Source organism: Pan troglodytes, chromosome 1 (assembly GCF_028858775.2).
Source record: "Pan troglodytes isolate AG18354 chromosome 1, NHGRI_mPanTro3-v2.0_pri, whole genome shotgun sequence".
Classification (NCBI taxonomy): domain Eukaryota; kingdom Metazoa; phylum Chordata; class Mammalia; order Primates; family Hominidae; genus Pan; species Pan troglodytes.
This window is the reverse complement of record NC_072398.2, coordinates 5,970,648-5,989,948: the sequence shown is the minus strand read 5'-3', so window position 1 is coordinate 5,989,948 and position 19,301 is coordinate 5,970,648. Positions and strand designations below refer to the sequence as shown.

At 35.4% G+C, this 19,301-nt stretch overlaps 1 protein-coding gene and 1 long non-coding RNA gene across 39 annotated transcripts in view; one reads left to right on the top strand and one right to left on the bottom strand.

The window, feature by feature from the left end:
* The window catches only part of CEP170 (centrosomal protein 170), a 131,976-nt gene that overhangs the window by 54,273 nt on the left and 58,402 nt on the right, over positions 1-19,301 (bottom strand). For 15 of the 38 annotated variants that reach the window (XM_063809504.1, XM_063809513.1, XM_063809520.1 and 12 more), the window contains exons 8-10: positions 12,368-12,844; positions 7,659-7,822; positions 7,179-7,472 (exon numbers count right to left, since the gene is read on the bottom strand). In XM_063809504.1, coding sequence (XP_063665574.1) covers positions 7,179-7,472; positions 7,659-7,822; positions 12,368-12,844 — 935 coding nt within the window. The remainder of the gene's footprint in view (positions 1-7,178; positions 7,473-7,658; positions 7,823-12,367; positions 12,845-19,301) is intronic. The other 23 variants (XM_063809574.1, XM_063809543.1, XM_063809546.1 and 20 more) reach the window with 3 other exon arrangements.
* LOC134809890 (uncharacterized) lies at positions 563-18,870 on the top strand. The gene is made up of 4 exons (XR_010156614.1): positions 563-1,344; positions 6,690-6,771; positions 8,420-8,605; positions 18,787-18,870. It is a non-coding gene; the product is annotated as an uncharacterized LOC134809890 (long non-coding RNA).

Below are 19,301 nucleotides of genomic sequence, written 5' to 3'. Positions count from 1 at the left end.
TTGTACAACCTTGTGAATGTACTAAAAGCCACTGAATTGTATACTTTAAATGGCTAAAATAGTCAATTTCATATTATATGAATTTTACCTCATATTTTCTTTAAATGGGACTCTATCTTCTTCTTCTTTTTTTTTTTTTTGAGATGGGTCTTGCTCTGTCACCCAGGCTGGAGTGCAGTGGCACGATCTTGGCTCACTGCAACCTCCGCCTCCCGGGTTCAAGCGATTCTCCTGCCTCAGCCTCCCGAGTAGCTGGGATTGCAGGCTCATGCCCCATGCCCTGCTGTTTTTTTTGTATTTTTAGTAGAGAGGGGGTTTCACCGTGTTAGCCAGGATGGTGTCAATCTCCTGACCTCGTAATCACCCGCCTTGGCCTCCCAAAGTGCTGGGATTACAGGCGTGAGCCACTGCGCTCAGCCTCTGTCTTCTTCCTTTGCTCTCCTGTCTGGGTGAAAACATGTTCTTAAATCTTTGTCTTCCCTCTTAACCTACCTTGTGTCCTTGATTCTCCCCATTACTTAGAAGTCTTACATCCATAATCTCTTCCCTCCCATCACTTCCTACATCTTTCTTGATTTGCTCTTTCTTTCATATCTTCAATTTATACTTAGATCTCATCTAATTCCTCTAAAATTTAAATGTCCAATTTCTCTCCCTTTTATGGTTCATTCCCTGGTCATGCATCCCCTCTTACAGTCCCTATAAGCTGGAAGTTCATCAATAATCATATTCCCCTTTCCTTGCCAAGCAGATTTTCCAGCTGGAAGCTGTCAGGTAGGTATTGCTAGGAACTCAAAGGTAAGTCTAGTCTATTTATCACAGCATCTCCCCAAAATTTATACATTTCTTCTTCTTCTGAGACTATCTATCTTTGCTGCTTTCATACTTAATATTACAAAGCTAAGTTTATAATATATACAAGGTTTTAAACTATATATTTTAACAAGTTATTTTGGAATCAAGATATAAACTAGTTTCAGCATATAAAAATGCAGAAAAATTTCTTTGTGGGGGCATGGTTGGATTTAATTAATCTATAAATTCATTGAAATAAGTTAGCCAATCTACAACGAATCATATACAAATGCTAACGAATGAAAAAGCAGGTCACAAATTTTTCTTTCTCATTCATTCACATTCAAAAGATATTTATTGAGTGTCTATTACATGCCAGACACTGTCCTAGACACAAGGGATACGATGTGAACAAGACAAATAACATCATCTTAGAGTGGACAAACAGAAAATAAACCAGACGGAAGTGAGTTCTATAAAGAAAACACAACATGGCAATCTGATGGAGAGATATAAGAAGTGAATGACGCAGCTACTTTAAATAGAGTGGTGAGTAAAAGCCACTTCAAAGTGAATTATGAGATGGGTATAGAGTTTCCATTTTTCAAGACAAAAAGTTACAGAGATGGATGGTGGTGATGGTTGTGCAACATTTTAAACGTATTTAATAACACTAAACGCTACATTTAAAAATTGCTAAGACGATAAATTTTCTTATATATATTTTCCACAATAAAAAGATGGAAGGAATAAATAAAATGAATTATGAGAAGCTAGGCATGCCAAAAAGACAAGGAAGAGCTTATTAGATTGAGAGCACAATTTCCTCAAAGAGGAAAATAAACAGAATTTCATACAATAAGAGAGAAAGGAAAATGAGGACAAACCTATTATGTTAGGCGTCTGGCTGAATAAAAGGTGAGGGTTCCCTCGTGAAGCTTTGGAAATTAACACAGCAGGAGAGGGTTTCTTATACCCAGGAAGGAGGCAGCAGAGGTTAAGAAGGGTTGAGGAGAACTAATCAGAGAAACCAAAAGTAAGCTCTCCTGGTAGAAATTAAAAAGAAAAAATTCTCAATACAGAAAAAATTGCTCAGTCAAAAATAAAAATGCTGACTCCGTTGTCAAAGTCTTCTCCTATTGTCCAAGGCTCTTACTTGATCTCCTACTCCTTGAGTTCCCATGCACATCTAATTCTCTATCTGAGTGGACTTTGGACATCCTGCCTTCCTCTACATAGATTTTGATTCTGGTTTATCATCGTTTCCCTGGCTCTTACTTGGATCTCATCTTAAATCTTGCTGTGACTTTCAGGGTTTGGAATATTTTTACAGGGTCCAGATCCTCAGCACTGACTTTCTTGAGCTGTTTGACTCACTGCTGTAAATGTTCTTCCTCCCATGTTTCTAGTTTTGTTATAGGTCTCCTGGCTCTAGATTCTTCCCTACCAACTGTTGCTTATAGAACCAGCAGTGACCAGGCCCTATGAGGGAAGAAAAGACGCTAATAAGAGGCTTTGTAGGGGAGATATATTGACACAATGAACAAGAATCAAAACTCAGGACAAGAAAAGTATCTGGCAGTTGGTCTATGGTATGAAATTTATGAGGAGAAATATTTCTTTTAAGAGGATAGTTCCTCGAGCCCTCCACAATGATCATTTTTTCTTGTTCCTTTAATGTTCAGCTTTCTGTTCTTACCACAAGTTTCTCCTATTTAGCTTAGGAGGTTAGGAAGTAACCCTGACAAGGTCTTCCTCTTGCCTCAGTGGTTATCTCTTTTGATGGAAGAGTGGAGAGAAGAAACTGGTACTGTGATGGGAAGGTAGTTATCGGAGAGGCCAAGGGAGAGAGGGTTGGGAGAGATAATTACTACTATGAGAGATAAATGCCTTTAATCTAGGCAGTCAACAGCACTTTCTTATAGTGTATTTCCATGTAAACTTAGATGTAAAACTTAAGAGGTCTTTATCAATATCAGGTATTTGTGTTAACATTTTAAAGGTGAATTTGAGGACATGCATAAAATAAGGTGATCTATTGAGAGAGACAGCCCCAAAATACAAACCCAAATGCTGTAATCTCATAACTTGGCGACAGAAAAAGAGGGTAGGTAGTTCACTATCTTTTAACTACTACCAGCACAGAAAAATAAGGATACAGCAGTTTAGCTTGGTCATCTCTTTAAAGAAATCCTATTTTAATGCTATGCAACTCTTCCCAAGGTAAGATGCAAATACACGGTTTGCTCATCTTCTTTAGCCCAAGAATTACAATGTATTTTGGAGAAAAACTGAAAAGGCATTCTGTGCTCATCATAGTTAACATCAGTGTGTCATGTGATACTGTTGCTTACTGACTTCTCTTTGCTCTGCTTTTGATTCCAAGATGCTACATATTCCTTTGGTTTTCTCTTATTCCTGTTACATATTTTTCAGTTTCCTTTGTTCGCCCTTCTCCTTTGTCCATCAATGTTGGTGTTGCTGAGATTTTCATACTTTATTTGCTCTCACCCTATACATTTTCTCTGATTAATCTCATCTCTTATTTTGTATTCAATTACTGCTATGGTTTGGATGTGGTTTGTCCCTGCCAAAACTCATGTAGAAGTTTAATTGCCAGTGTGACAGTGTTGGGAGGTGAGGCCTAATGGGAGGTGTTTGGGTCAAAAAGGCAGATCTCTCATGAATATATTCATGCTATCTTGTGAGTTCTTGTTCTTATGGGAATGGATTTGTTCCCTTCACAGTAGACTGTTATAAAGGGAGGCAGCCCTTCTTGTTTTGCCTTTTTGCATATGTCCACTTCCCCTCTGACTTTCTCGACCATGTTTTGACCCAGCATGTAGCCCTTAACGTAAGCCAGCCATATGTGGAGCTATGCTCTAGAATTTCCCAGCCTGCAGAATTGTGAGCTAAATAAACCTCTTTTCTTGATAAGCTACCCAGTCTCAGATATAGCAACACAAAACATACTAAGACAGCTGCCCTCTATTGTCTAATAATTCCCAGATCTGTATTTTTAGCCCAGGCCTCTTACCTAAGATCTAGTCATTAACTAATTGACTACTGGACATGACAGCAGCTTTTAGATTGCCTTCTGTGCTTCTGGCATTTCCAATGTTCAATCCATACTTCACACTTCTGACAGTGACTCGACCATGTCATTGCCCTACTTAAATGTTTTCAATGATTCCCCACTGCCTTCGGCATTAAAGTCCTCAGTATGATATATAATGAACTTCAATATCGAGTCCAATCTCATCTCTTCAAAAGTAACTGTGGTCCTCTGAACAAGTCATGTGTGCTCCTGTGCTTTCGAATAGGCTGTTCCATATTTCTGGAAAACTCTACCTAGCATGCCTGTTATGGGATTAATTACGTATGTTTCACGACTAGCTCAGCTGGCAACATTTATTGAGGACATTTTATATGCTGGCACTAGGTTCCTACAGTCATGGAGTTTACATTTGTTTATGTCTCTTTCCAATGGGAGTGGGGAGGCAAATGAATAAACAGTGAACTGGTGAAGCAGTAATAAAACTTATGATTAAAATGAAACAAGTTGATGACAGTGACTACTTTTTTTTTTTTTTAACTGAATGACTAAAGACTTCTCTGAGGAAGGAATGTCCTCTGAAGACCTGAGATCTCCTCTTGGAAGCTATTGGTAGCTTTCCTCCAACAGCTTTATTTTTAAAGTCTTGGTTTTCGTCTGTGTATATCTATTCCAGTACACAGCCATTTCTTGAGAGAAAGAGCTCAGTCTTTTCATTGTGAATCACCTTCTCGTAGACACAAAGCCTGGCACATAGTTAATGTTGAATTAAAGTTGCTAAATAAATGAATCAATGAAATAGAACACATCTCAAATGATGACGTGAAAAGAAGAGTTAGACCACATGAACGTTTCCAGGACCAAAGAACATTTAAATTCAGACAAACAACAGCTGATGGCCCCAACTTCAATCCCACACACCCAAACCTCAAAATGGAGAAACTGGATGACAACACTCGTCCAGGCAACTTGATATGATGCCTGTATCTACTCCTATCCTCCCAAAGTGCTTTTTCTGCCTTCCTTCTGGCTGTTGTTGGTCTTTGTTTTCTTCATACCCACAGGTTACTTCATCTTACTCAGACATGATTACTGCTTTTATGCTTTTGTTTTCCCAGAGCCTGACTTTAATTAGCCCGAATTTGGCTTTAAGCTTTATGTGGATTCAAGCTAATGGAATCTTAGCTCTTTTTCTTTGGTAGTCACAAGATAATGTAGTGAGCTTTGTTCTTCCCAGCAATATGGTCTCAGCTTCATTTTCTGGTTTATACAAACTAAGAATGACTTTGAACTATGTACACAGTCACACACTACCATTACTCCTTTAAATGACTCCTGCTCTAAAGTCTTGGGTTTCTCTATCCACAGTGTGACCATATAATTTGCTGTCAAAATGGACTCTGAGAATAAAAAATGATGCTTATGATAATTGTAGGCAACAGGTGTAAAACAGGTTTTGTGGCCACCCTCTCTATCCAGCAGTTTCCTGAAGAGTTTCATCTGCTACAATGACTTCTTTCTTGGCTTTCTGCTGTCCTGGCCAAGCTAGCCCCTCACACTGTCACTTCCATTGTGGTTTTATATTTAACCCTTTCAGTGCTGAAAGAATATTCTGGGATTTGTCAGTACTTTATGTAGAGATTCAAATGTGGAAACTCCTAATAACAGTAATGATAAAGCAACACTTATAAAGCAATATAATAAGATAGGTATTGTGATAAGCCTTTTACATGTTTTATTGAATTCTTTTTATAATCTAGTGATATCGCCTCTGTTTCAGAGATAAAAGAAACTGAGGCTTAAAGAGGTAACTTTACCCAAGGGCACACACAAGCACATGCAAAGTTTATATTTAATCCCAGATCTGTCTGCTTAGAAGTGTCCATGTTCTTAAATTGCACTCTCTCTCTCTCTATATATATATACATATAAAATCCTTCACTGCAAAATAATCTTTTAATGGGAAAACATCAGCCATTATGATCAGTCATTAAGAAACATCAGATGTTTCTTGAACACTATACTTTTCATATTAACAACTATAATATTGCTCACCTATTTCCCAGACAATGGGTCTCTAAAAGTTTGGAGTTGAGCAGCTCAGTGGTAAACCTGAAGCATGTACTCCACAATAAATGTATGTTTAGAAATTATACGTACTCTCTTACAGTGTAGTAAGATATTTTATACATTATAGAACACAATCCAAAATAAAAATTAAAAATATGAAAATAAAAGTAAACATTAAGTTCTAATATTTTTCCTGCATCCCAAAGGGTTATCTTATCTTGCCCTCCTCCCTGAAGAGGCCATTCCAGAAACTCATCATCTAAATAAGTGCATCTCAAATGTTAATGTGCACATTAGTCAACTGGAGATCTCATTTCTAATGTAGATTTTGACTTGGTATATATAGGATGGGCCTGAGAAGCTGCATTTCTAACAAGCTTCCAAGTAATATTTATGCTGCTAACCCGTGGAGCGGATTTGAGTAACAAGAATTCAAACAAAAGATTAACGTTTAGCCAAACGGATACTGCTGTTTTGCAAGAGGTAATATGAGGTTGGTGCAAAAGTCACTGCGGTTTTTGCCATTACTTTCAACGGCAACCTTGATAGCTGATTCTAAAGTCAACCTTTCACGACCATTGGCAAAACTGAGAAAAATTGCTTTTTAAACCATGCAACAATCCTTACACACGCTAACCAATAATATCAAAGAATACACTTGAAATGTAGGTAACTATCACGACTGGTCATATACGTGGTTAAACTAGTAAACTAAATCATAAACAACTGATTTTGTTTTCATATACTTCTCTTCTACCACCAATGACAGCAGTGAATTGAAATTAAGAAAACATACGGACAAAGAACAAAGCTAAAATAAGTATTTTCATCTTCCAACATGAAATCAGCAGGTAGGAAATCTGTGGTTAACTATTATTGGCTAATATCTACATTTATGTTAACAGAGTTATAGCAATGTTTGTTGGTTGTTTCTTTTTATTTTTTAAGTAAATGCAAAGCAAGAATGTCCAAAGCATACTATTTTTAAAACCTATCTTTAATTTACACAAATTTAAAAGGTCCAAACCTTTTAAATGTACAGAGCTTTATGTATGAAACTCAGGTAAATTCAGAATATCAGCAAATAAAATCACAAAGCATGTTGGTCTTACTGTTAGTCTTGCAGTTCCCTAACAAAACCCTAAAATTCACATACCACTGACTGCATGACAACATCTCATGCTGACTCTCCAATAATTTCCACCAGTCAAATACACCACACAACAACTAAGATCACACTCAAATTTCAATTATTTACCTTGTCAATCATTTTTCTTGCTTCCACTTCCTCACTGTTGGGATTCTCTAACTCAATGGTATAAGTACCCTTGTCACTTTGGTCATCATCATTATCCTTTTCAGAAGTAGCAGAAGTTGCTTGATTTTTTAACATTTTATCCATCTCCTGGCTTGGTCTGTGCCCAAGACTCCCTGAACTTCTTAATAATGCAGTTTGTAGGAAGGGTATTGACACCGATGGCTCCTCTGATTTCTGTTTTAACAATTTCCCATGTGGAACACCATGCCCCCCTCTGTGATGCGCAGAGCTAGTCTGTAAAGACAAAGAAACCACTTTGGCATCTGCTGTTGGAGACTTTGCTTTCTCAAGTTTTGTATGTGGTGTTGAATATGTAGTTTCCTGACACAAGATTCCCGCACTTTGAGTAAAAGAATATGACCTTCTTTTTCTGGGATTGTCTTCATCAAAGAATGCAATCATAAAAGCAGTTTGACTTACAACAGCTTGGTCTTGATGCTTTTCAGTAGCCTGGACCTTCTGTAGCTTTTTGTGTTCTGAATGGTGGCGTCTTAAGTGTTCCTCAAGAGTTGCACGTTTGCTACAGCGCCTGTGAGCCCCAGCGTTCTCTGAATCACTTTGCGTACCATCATCATGTTTATTTCCTGGATACAAAAAGAAAACACACAATAGAGAAGGAAAAAGTCCCATGTAGAAATTTAGAAGCATATACAAAAGTGCTATTTGTTTTGCTCCCCTCCTCCTTTTCAATCCAAAGTCATATGTTCTCTTCAGTAACAGGCTCGGCAAACTTGCTCAATTGCAATGGTTACATTCAAATTTTATCAACTAACAATGAGGTCCTTTATAAACAACTGAATAGGATCGCCTTTCTCCAAATTTTAACTTTATAATGTTTCATCAATGTCTTAATAGATAATTGATGCTCTATCTCTGCGATATTTGTATTCCTAACGTCAATAAACATTAATTCTGCCTTCAAATTATACATCTTATTTAGCAATAAAAAATTTGACTCTAGCATTAGAGATGAAAAAAGACAAGAAAAAGGGTAATGTCACTGAAATGCTTACTGTTACACAGGAAATGAGAACACAAGTATTGTAAAAATGTGATGAATCTTAAGCTTCACTGATGTTCAGTACTTTCAGAAGCTCAGCATATTTTTCCTTTTTATTAAAAAGATTCAAATTTGCAGTCCCCATTAATTATTACAAAATTTTTTCCACATATCTTTCCAGCTATGAGAATTTTTGAAAACTGCATTTGCACTCGAAACTCTAGTGGCTTCAGAGTTAAAGAAAGCATGCTGAGAGGTCTATCAATGCAAAGGGTCATCTATGAAATCTCCACCTAGATCTAAGGACCACTGGGCAAACAGCATGGTGCTAAATATAACCAGCTATTTTCCCCATGAAGCATATCAGGTTAGAATATATCTGAATTTTGAAAGATCACCTCTTTAACAAAGGTTTTTCTATTTTAGAGCAAGTAAAAGCCACTAGTTACCCTAAATGGTTCTGTTAGGTTTTGGATGTGATGACACAAAAATTATTTTTTTCCTGATTTAAAATTCTCATTACCTAAATAATAAGTATATGATAAAAATAATCAAATGATATTGTATTATTATAGCATGAAATTATTAGAAAGTCAAGTTATTCTGTGCATGTTTTAAATGGAATCACAAATCAGAGCTTAAATTAGTTTTAAACTTCTTTAGCTATAAATGAATTTAGTCAACGAGGTACATTCTAATGCTTCCAGGACTAAATCTGATTTTTAAATTTACCTGGGCTACAAATTTTAATGTGAACACCCACTGAATAATATGGTACCAAACAAAATAATGATCAGACACGAAAGACTTGGGGGTGGGAGAAGCAAATGACCTATGTCTAGGGAAGTTGAGTGTTAATGTTTATAGGTTGTTCCTAATGAATTTAGAGATTACTAACTGGTCCCAATGATTTAACACAGAAACACTAGTTATAAAAATGTGGTGCATAAAAGGAATGAGAAGACACAGAAGAGAGAACTGCAGAACACACAGAAAAGGGTCATGTCTTGGAAAAGTAATAGGCAAGGGAAACAAAGGGAGTAAGATCAAAATGAAGGTGATTTGGAGATCATGTCTATCAAAGTAATAGTGATTAATACTATAAAAATCATATATGACAACAAATCTGAAGATCTTTCTTCAAATTGTTGACTACTCAAAATGCAATCTGAAAAGAAAAAATGGGATTAATTAATGAAATCCCTGCCTCAGGTAATTAAGCTAGGAATAACAGATAGCAGATGAAAGGCAAGCCCAAACAAACTCATTAGTTCAAATATAGACTTCATTAAAAACACTAGATTTTACAACCTATTTCATTGTTGTAATGGCTCTATTGAAAAGGAATCCAGTTTTAAAAGCTGAAAATAACTAAATTCCAATATTTGCTGTATCATAAGAATAACAGATCACGCACATACAGAAAGATTTTAATGAAAATACCATCTTCACAGAATTTAATTGATTCCAATAGATAAAATTTGGCACTTAGTGGTGTCAGGCCCTTTCAAATATCTTTCCCATAACTTGTAGTTCAAAACTTTTCTTATAAATTAGTCATTTTCTTTTTTGGAAAATTACCATTCCCTCTTGTATTTTGTCAGGGTTATACAAGTCAACATCTCATCACAGCTGCAATTTTCTGTTTCTACTCATTAAAAAAGTCACTAGGAAACAGTCCTCACCAAGTTCTTTTCTTTCCTTTGCTCATCATTAACCATGCCTAAATATGTTGAAGTCCTTTTAATATTTTTAGGGTAGGTTAGCTGTAACAAGTCAGTGGTGTGGCCTAAAACAGTGGCAACTCTCCTAAAGGGTTAAAGTGTATGGGCTGTATTTTCCTCACTGTCGCAAAGCACCTGCATTTTACTCTTGTAGGAGCAAAGTTTTTTGTTTTAGTTTTGTTTTGCCTACTTTCAATTCTTTGATCTAAACAGTTGCTGAAAACCTAATTTTTGTAAAATTTTTATTATTTGCTATAATTACATTTATTTAGAGTCTGGCTATATACTTTTTATATCCTAAATCATGGAAAATTGTTATCTAATGATGGAAGCTCTGACTTTTGGAGAAAGTCACATGTCATTTATACACATGTCCAGAAAAGTAAAATGAGTCTATCTTGGATCAAAAAATGAGTTATATTCACAAAAACATTATCTTCAATGGCTTGTAAAATGGTCTGAAGGCAAATCCAAAAGAAGAGTTCTCACACTGGCACCATACTGGAATGTATGTCTACCTATAAATCAACTTTGAAGGACAACAGTAATATGATTACATAATTTCTAGTAAGGGCTTAAAAGATCTAATCATTAAAATATAGATATAGTATACATGTGGACATTAATCTCTCTATTTGGAATTAGGCCCACAAATGGGCTTGTGAGGACAGAACGTTTTAAAATAATGGCTTAAAAATAATAGTCGATACAGGCCAGGCGCGGTGGCTCACGCCTGTAACCCCAGCACTTTGGGAGGCTAAGGTGGGCAGATCACGAGGTCAGGAGATCAAGACCATCCTGGCTAACACGGTGAAACCCCGTCTCTACTAAAAATAAAAAAAATTAGCCGGGTGTGGTGGTGGGCGCCTGTAGTCCCAGCTACTCGGGAGGCTGAGGCAGGAGAATCGCGTGAACCCAGGAGGCGGAGCTTGCAGTGAGCCGAGATCACGCCCTGCACTCCAGCCTGAGTGACAAAGCGAGACTCTGTCTCCAAAAAAAAAAAAAAAAAAAGTAATAATAATAATAGTCAATACAGAAAATAGTTATAATGACTAAGTTATAAATGGGTTTAATAAAGGTTTTTGTTTATTAAGAGTGGTTTTAAAATGTCTAAGTTATTTCTAAATTCTCAAGGTTCAGCTACCTCTTATACTGTACTAGATCAATATTATTTATCCAATTCATATAAACAGCCTATGTGTTTGTGAGTGTTAACCTATAGAAACAAAATGTCTCAATTACGTATTGTCTAGAAGTAAAAGGTCACAATCATGTCTCAAAAATACATATGCCAGGTAACTGCTGATAACTATAATTAAATATTGTGATAGGCTCCAACAAATAATTAGGTAATCACATCATCTCAGTGTCCGGAAATGTCTTAGAAGCAAATCAGAAGTAAGTATACAAATACTATTTCTTCATTACTTGATCAGAATGCCAGGACATAAGGTACAGATTAAATCAGGGACAGTCTTGTCATTGACAGAGAAGTCGCCCATTGTTTTCAAATTAGTACCTATCACATGCTCAAGTACTAGATGAAGTGTTAGGAGTATAAAAACTCCTAATATAGTAACAGAATGGTCAGATAAACATGTAATCACAATTTGTTCAAAATCGTTTTCCTTATAGATAGCTTATTAAATAAAAGATAGGGTAACATAAATCTATACTCAATTCTAAAATAAATTTAATTGGCAAAACCAATGAGAAAAAACTGATCAGCTGATACATCAGTGTACAAACATACAAATTTTACTAATTTTGGCTAAGTTCTACACAAATAAAGTATATATAACTATTTCAAAAATGAACATTCAACTCTAATTTTCATGAAGTCCTAATATTAAAAAAAATTTTAAACTGGATTAATAGATCCTACCAAATATTTCCAAACCAAAAATCTTTGTTTTATGAGTAACCACTGAGAATACTTTGAAGCGCTCCATCAATGATGTGACTGCATTACCAAAGTAGAACTTTTGGCTCAGACCAAATGGCTTAAAATTTCTTTCAGAATCTAGATATTGATCTCAATAGAGAACAGAATTGAATATATCTTTTCCTTAAATCAAGAAAATGATGGAACTCATCTTCTAGGGAACTCTACTGGTGAACTTAATAAATCTTATATTTCTAGAAGAAAAAGAAACATGTTTTATAGCATAAATATAAGCTCATAAAACCAATCTGGTTTTGTCAAGAAAATGAAGGAAGACTATTTTGAAGGAGGAAATTGGACATGGGCAGTGTGGCTTCCTGTTTAGTTTTAAGACTAAATATAACCTTTGAAAAAAGCAGAATGTTTTCTACCATGTAAGTATCTACTAGTAGTCTAGTAAATGAAGACCAGATTTTCTTTATCGTAAAGTAGGAAGTTCTGAATGATCAAATCACTTTACCTTTCAACCTTTTCAAGTACACTGGAACATCACTTTTAATGCTTTTAGAATCCTCTTCTGTTCTTTCCCATAGCATTTGAGGAGGGTTGTTTTGTGCTAGCCAGTCAGCAACTTTGTTTTCAGGTGCCATCATTCCTGTTTGAATCCCCAGCAAGTCTTGAGTTCCAGGAGAAGACTTCTTGGACTTGTGGCGCTGATCAGAAGTAAACTTTGTCACATGGTCTCTAATAGTTACCTTCCCTGGGGTACTGTCATCAAATTCAATGGTAAATGAAGCATGCCCTGCACCTGTTATATGGGAACTTGGCGTGTCTTTTGTTGGGATTTCATGAATAGTGCTTTCTGTTATTTGTGATGGTTGCTGGAATTCTTTTGTAGGGATTTCAAAATAACTTGGTTCCCTACAGAAAGGAAAAAGTACTTCTTCATTTGCAGCTGCAGATTGTTCCTCAACTTGCTTGGCATCTATGCTGCACCCTAATGAGAAAAATAAGAGAAAATTCAAAATATTTGATTGCTTCTGGCACTGGAGGGAGTCTGGTAATGGCCATGTGTACTACTCCGTGAGAACCAGAAGGCAGATCAGAGTTTGGATGAAAACCAATGGCATTTATATCACAGAACAAATGTCACAGAGAAGAAAGAATCTTGATTATAAACATGCAATTTGATTACCAATAGGGGATGGAAGATAAGCAGCAGCAATGGCAAATGAGAGCAAAGCAGTTAAGAAATGGATCTTGCATGGCTAGGTCCATATTTTTTCCAACTTGGATCTAGAATTCATCAAGGTCCAAAAGAATTAAAATAAAATGTAGATGGAGATGCATGTTCAATGTATATATAAAAAGTGACAGAAAAACCATGAACTCCCTTCTCAAGTCGCCAAGATGAGATATCTGAAATATATATGAACACATGTAGTGCTCCAAAGGAGAATAGGTGCTCAAATGAGAATACAAACATGAAGTAAATATGTAAGTGATCTTCTGGAAGTAATGATTCCACTTACCATTCTTCACCATTACATTCAGAAACATTACTTTCAGAATGACAAAGATATTGCTGAAGTGTGATCCTTGCAAGAAGATACAAACATTTTATAAAGACTAAAACATGTGGTTTGCAATCCAAGCAGCAGTGTGAACGAAATAAGGTTAAAATAGGAAATTCAGTTTCCAGACAATAACTCTGGAAGTTTACATTTCCATACAGCAGAATATGCAAAAGTGTCAAAATTCCTTGGAGGAAAGCTGAATTGCAAACCTCAGATTAACATGAGTTGGCAGAAGGAGCAAGCAACTCTGGAACACTATCACTATTCTTCTGTTGCCTCAGAATCTAATACAAAAGTATAAAAACAGATGCATTTATGAATAAAATACATAAATAAAAATGACAACTAAAACGTTTTCGGTATGCAAATGCAAAATAAAAAAATTAAAGATGCTATTGCCCTGTTGTTGAAGAAGCAAAGCATGTCCATTATCAAAATGAAGAGCAAGTTGAAATGAGACATATTTCCCTAAAGCTCAAAAATAAATTCTGCTTTTAAACAGATTAATAGAAAAATCACTTACAGACAATTTATTAGGAAAACAAGGCAATACAGGGAGACTAGGTTGTTTCCAAACATTTTCTAATTAAGTGAAGTGTTTGGTCTTATGAAACATCTTTTCAAAAATTAAATTTTAGTGGGATCTGTCAGGTACTATAATTGGTTTCTTGACAGCAGTCTGAATATGAAATAATATAAAACCTGACTGCTTTTAGGTTACAGAAGAATGATATAGTAACATCTCTCTTTCATAATCAAATGTGTGGGATAGGGCACGGAAGACAACAAGCTCCATTTCCACAATAAATATAATAATAATAAACTGTCAAAAAAATCTAAACCCAAGGCAAAGAGAACATATAATATGAAAGAATATATTGTAATTTTCACTGTGAAAAATTATCCCTTTTAAAATCTACTCAGCTTTCCTATCACTGAACATGAAAGAAAAGTATTGGAAAAACTCTACATTATCAGAGAAATAATCATACATTTATATGACATGACCTAAGTTTAAAAAAAGTTTGATTAAAGAGTTAATTTGTCTTTTTCTTAAAAATAAAATGTTCAGCTGGACTTTTGAGTGTTTACTCTGAAGTCATGTTAGTTAAAATTTCCATTAGAATAAAATGTATTAACTGCTTCTCATATATTAATAGTTCATTAATGTTATTTTTCTATTTTTTCAGACATTGATTTTTTTTTTACTATGTACAATGTACTGTACTTGATCAAGTCCATACAGTACAACTGGTTCATAAACCTGTCCTCTCTCCCTCCCCCCATATAGATATATACATATAGTTTGTTTTTGCTTTGCTCATCCTTCAGGTGACAGAACAACGTCAAGATGGTAGTTTCTAATACCACTACACAGAGAGCCAAATAAAACTGATCCACTATACAGAGAACTAAATAAAACTGATGTGGCTCAGCTATGAAGCAACACAAAAAAGCTGGCCAGGGATATAGCACTTATCAACCACTTGTTGTTCATGATTCAAAGGAATATTATCTCAATTTTCCTCCCTTGCAAAAAAAGTTCACAGTTAATACTGACATGTTTTAACATGTTTCATGCATTAAAACAGCTGAGATCAACAACTGCACTGCACTGTTTTGAAGGTCACCATTCCCATGTTAGTACTACTTCAAACTCGCATTCACTCAAAGCTAGAAACTTGAGACTTATACAAGTTAATAACTAATTCATCTAGAAATCAAGTACCTAACCAGGTCAAGTAGCACAATAGAGTGGAAAGGCAGCAGACTATGATCTGATGATCATAACCAGGCAGCCTGGTTTCATGCAAAGCCCAGACAAGATCTGAAATTAGATAAATCTTATCCCTAATCAGTCTGTAGTCCTCATTTTCCTCATCATAAAGTGAGAAAACAGTATCTTCCCATAAGATTGTTGTGAAGATTTAGTGAGATGAGTATTAAGTGAGATCATGTAAGTTACCCAGAACAAAGCAGGTACACAAATAAATGCTTCTCCCTCCACCTTCAAAAACAGCTGAGAATCAGGAAGACAAAAAGCTAATACCAAAACCCAACTCTAAAAAACCCAAGACAGATATGACAATGCCTATCCTTGAATATTCATAAACATTACTAACAGTTAAGATCTTCACCGAGAGGTTTTTACTATTTACTCAGATCACATGTAGCAAACCTTGGGCAGGGTACAAAAGTGAGGATTAAGGACAGACAAATTGCACCAAGTGGTAGAGACAAGATGAAAAACAAGAGCAGACAAATGGCCCCAAAAACATGATAGTCCAGTACCATTCAGTATATAGGGCAAACAGTCTTATATACTACAGTCTCCTGAGGACATTACTGTAAGGCAGTATCAGTATTATTATATTACTAATATATTTGATTATTGATTATATCAATATTGCTATTGCTATTGATATATATAATAGTAATACTGATATTGATGATTGATGATTTTGAGTCATAAGAAAAAGTTTTAAATTATACTGAACCTTCTCTGCTTAAGAAGGTGGTAATATGGGTAATTAATTTAATAGAAACTTAGGAAATGGTTAAACTTTAAAAAAACTATCAACTGTAAAAGTAAAGTTCAATCATCTGGAAAATTCATTATGTGGAAGGATTCATTTCCCTAAAGATGATAAAGACAGATGAAGTGTGGTCCAACTACACTTGAGAAGTACCTAATAGAAAACTATAAGGGGTCTTCTAGTCAACACAGAAAAATAAAACACCTTTCCTCCCTCAGAACACTAACAGAACATATTCTGGAATTTAGAAATTTAACATTCATCTATCTTCAAAACTCATTTTGTTATACCAAATGAAACTAAATAATAAATACTTGTTTAGACTAATATTATATTATTAATCTCAATTACTAGATTTTAAAAAATTATTTAATGATTGATTATGCCATAATTAATTCCATAGATCTAAATCAGAAAAGCAATTGGTGATAATCTGCTTATGTTCTTAAGGTATTTTATGACTGTGTTACCTTAACACAATATGTTATCAGGGATACTTATACTTCATCCAGAATAAATGTTCTTTTCATTCTTCTGTACTAAATTCAATGAAATATTAAACTTATTTGAGATGACAAGGACTATAATTATAACAGCTCATTCTGCTTAAGACATCCGTCTAATCTAGTCTGTTCAAGCATGTCAAATTAAGAAGACTGGGAAGCTCCTTTTGCTTAAAAGGAGCTACGACTTGAAAATTTCCAAATTTAGTTTCGCTGGATTAAAAATCAACATGAGAGAGCCAAAAATCTACGATTCCCAGTTGCACATGCCATTTCAAAATGTGTGCAACAGTTAAAGGCCTTTAATTATAACCTAAATTAATTGTTGAGACCAAGTTAGGAGGTAGAAAAGCATAGCTGTAAATAAATTGAGGACAAACTTTATGTCTTAATACGATTAAAAATAGTCACACAATTTCTGGAGAACGAAATTGCTCTAAAGTAAGTATTTGCTTAAACCAGGGCTTTTTAAGCTATATGGCAAGTCTTCGGGAGTTTCTGGATATATATGAACCCACAGAGAGGAACGTTAAAAATTACTAGGTAGCAAACACTCTATTATCCTTTCTGGAATGCAACTCTAAAAATTAATAACGAAGAAGCAAATCACTTTTTGCTTTCACTAAGAGCATGCTACAGGATAAATTATTAAACTAATCACGTATATTCCACAATTTGAAACTTAAAAAAAAAGTTTAAGTTTTAAAAAATACCTTAATTTCAAAATGACCACATTAAAGAACACTTGATATACATTTCAAATCTGATCCTACAATTTCTGCTGGCTTCATAAATTATTTCAAGACAGTAAACTATTTTCCTCATCCTATATTTTAAAAAGCTGCAAATGATAAATCTGAAACAGTAATATCCTCATACTAACATAAGAAAGCAAGTGAGAGTCTCTTAAGGCTATTACTAATCAGCTGTATCTGACAGGGCACTTTAAGGAATTTGACACAAGACATAAATCACTGAATTATTACTCAAAAAGAACCCCAAGATCATGAGACGGCTTTTGGTCATCTAGCAGAAAGAGCACACAAGCTGAGAATTCAGTTACATTCATATAGATGAAAGTATTGCTGGATGCTTCACATTTGAAATTTATTTTATTATGCTGAGCTAGGAGGGATCAATTTTTATGGCTATTTGATTTTGGAGTATTTGTTTAAATCTTTGTACCCTATGAAGTATATCCTTTTAGAGTGATTGTGTTTACAAGAGTAATGATGGCTGAAATATTAAAACTTCTTATGGTTAAGAGCGTGGACTCAGGAGTCAGGCAATCTAAGTTGAAATCCCAGCTCCATTATTTGTAGTTGGGTGACTTTGACAAGTAAATTAATTTCAGTATGCCTCAGTTTCTTTATCTACAAAATCACAGTAACTGTACCTTTAGGTATTGCTGTGATGATTAAAGAAATGCATACAAAGCACTTAGAAGAATGTTGGATAAAGTAAACACTACTGAAGTGTTAGCTATTACTGTAAATCATGGTTGTGCCTTCTGTACAAAAATTACATATACACTTCACTGTATGTTAGAAGTTACGCGCTTCAGATTTCAAAAGCTGTTTTGTGTGTGACAGGGGAGGGCTAAAATTTTAATGGCAAGATAAAAATTACTATCATACTGATTTTCAGAGTTTGGTGATAATTATATTCAGCTATGTTTTCTTAATCACCTAATCGGTAAATCCTTCCCCCTCTCAGTACTAGGTGGCTCTAGGGCACAGTGATAGTATATTATGCGGTACTTGAATAAGACATGTATAGTTTAGCTGTGGGGAGAAGGCACACACACAACATAATGAATGAAACTGTAACGTACTGACGATAAATATACAGACATCATTTAGAATGTATCTCTTTATCATTTAATGTATGTGTGTATTTATGTCTGTGGGAAAAGAGCAGGCAGGAATTAGCATAATTTATGGGGGATGCATTGGGAGAGACCACTCAAACAACTGGTAATGGGACGTAAGGCTGACCATGGAAACTGGGACAAAATTAGAAAACTCTGACATGAACAACTTAGTTTAAAATCTATTTGGCAGGCAAAAGACAGTCATTGTAGTTTCTTGAACAAAGAAAATAAAGATCAATTTAGATGTGTTATACAAAATAAACTGCAGGAGGGTTGAAACCAGGAGGTTGGTAGCCCAATCATGACTCAGGACGGGGGGCAGCGTGGGGAAAGGCAACAGACCTAAGGATTAGACAAGGTGAAGGGAAGGGAACACCCAAAATTTACAAATAAAGCAGACATCCTTGGTTTTCTTTCAATATCCTTTCCCTGTTCTTTCCTCCTCAAAGGACTCCAAAAATCTCTGGCATCCACTCTTTCCTGACATAGATCATGTGGCTTAGGGGAAAACTAACATCACACACAGCTTCAAGGTGAGCAAGACTGGTTTAAGGATAATCTAACTTGCCTTGCCAGGGATTGGTTCAGAAATAAGCAGGTGACCCTCTCCTGATCCTGTGAGAGGCCAATGAGATGGGAGATGTTAAGAACTTTTGGCAAAGTTCTTCCAAATTCTGGAAGGTCTTCCGGAAGTAACGTTTTCGCTTTCCTGTTGGATGTGATCAAAGTAGCATGTACCCCTTCCTGCTACTGGCAGGCAGCCTATGAGAGTGAGGGTAAACTCCTCAGTCTGCAACCACTATGAAGAGCAAGACTGAGAGACGGAGAGAAGCTAGCTAGCTGATGACGACATTGTTGAGATGCTGAAGTAAACAACCCTCATGGGGTTCAGTTATGTGAGCCAGTAAATTTCTTCCCTGTTTAGTCTCAGGCAGCATTTGTTATTTACATCTGAAAGCGTGCT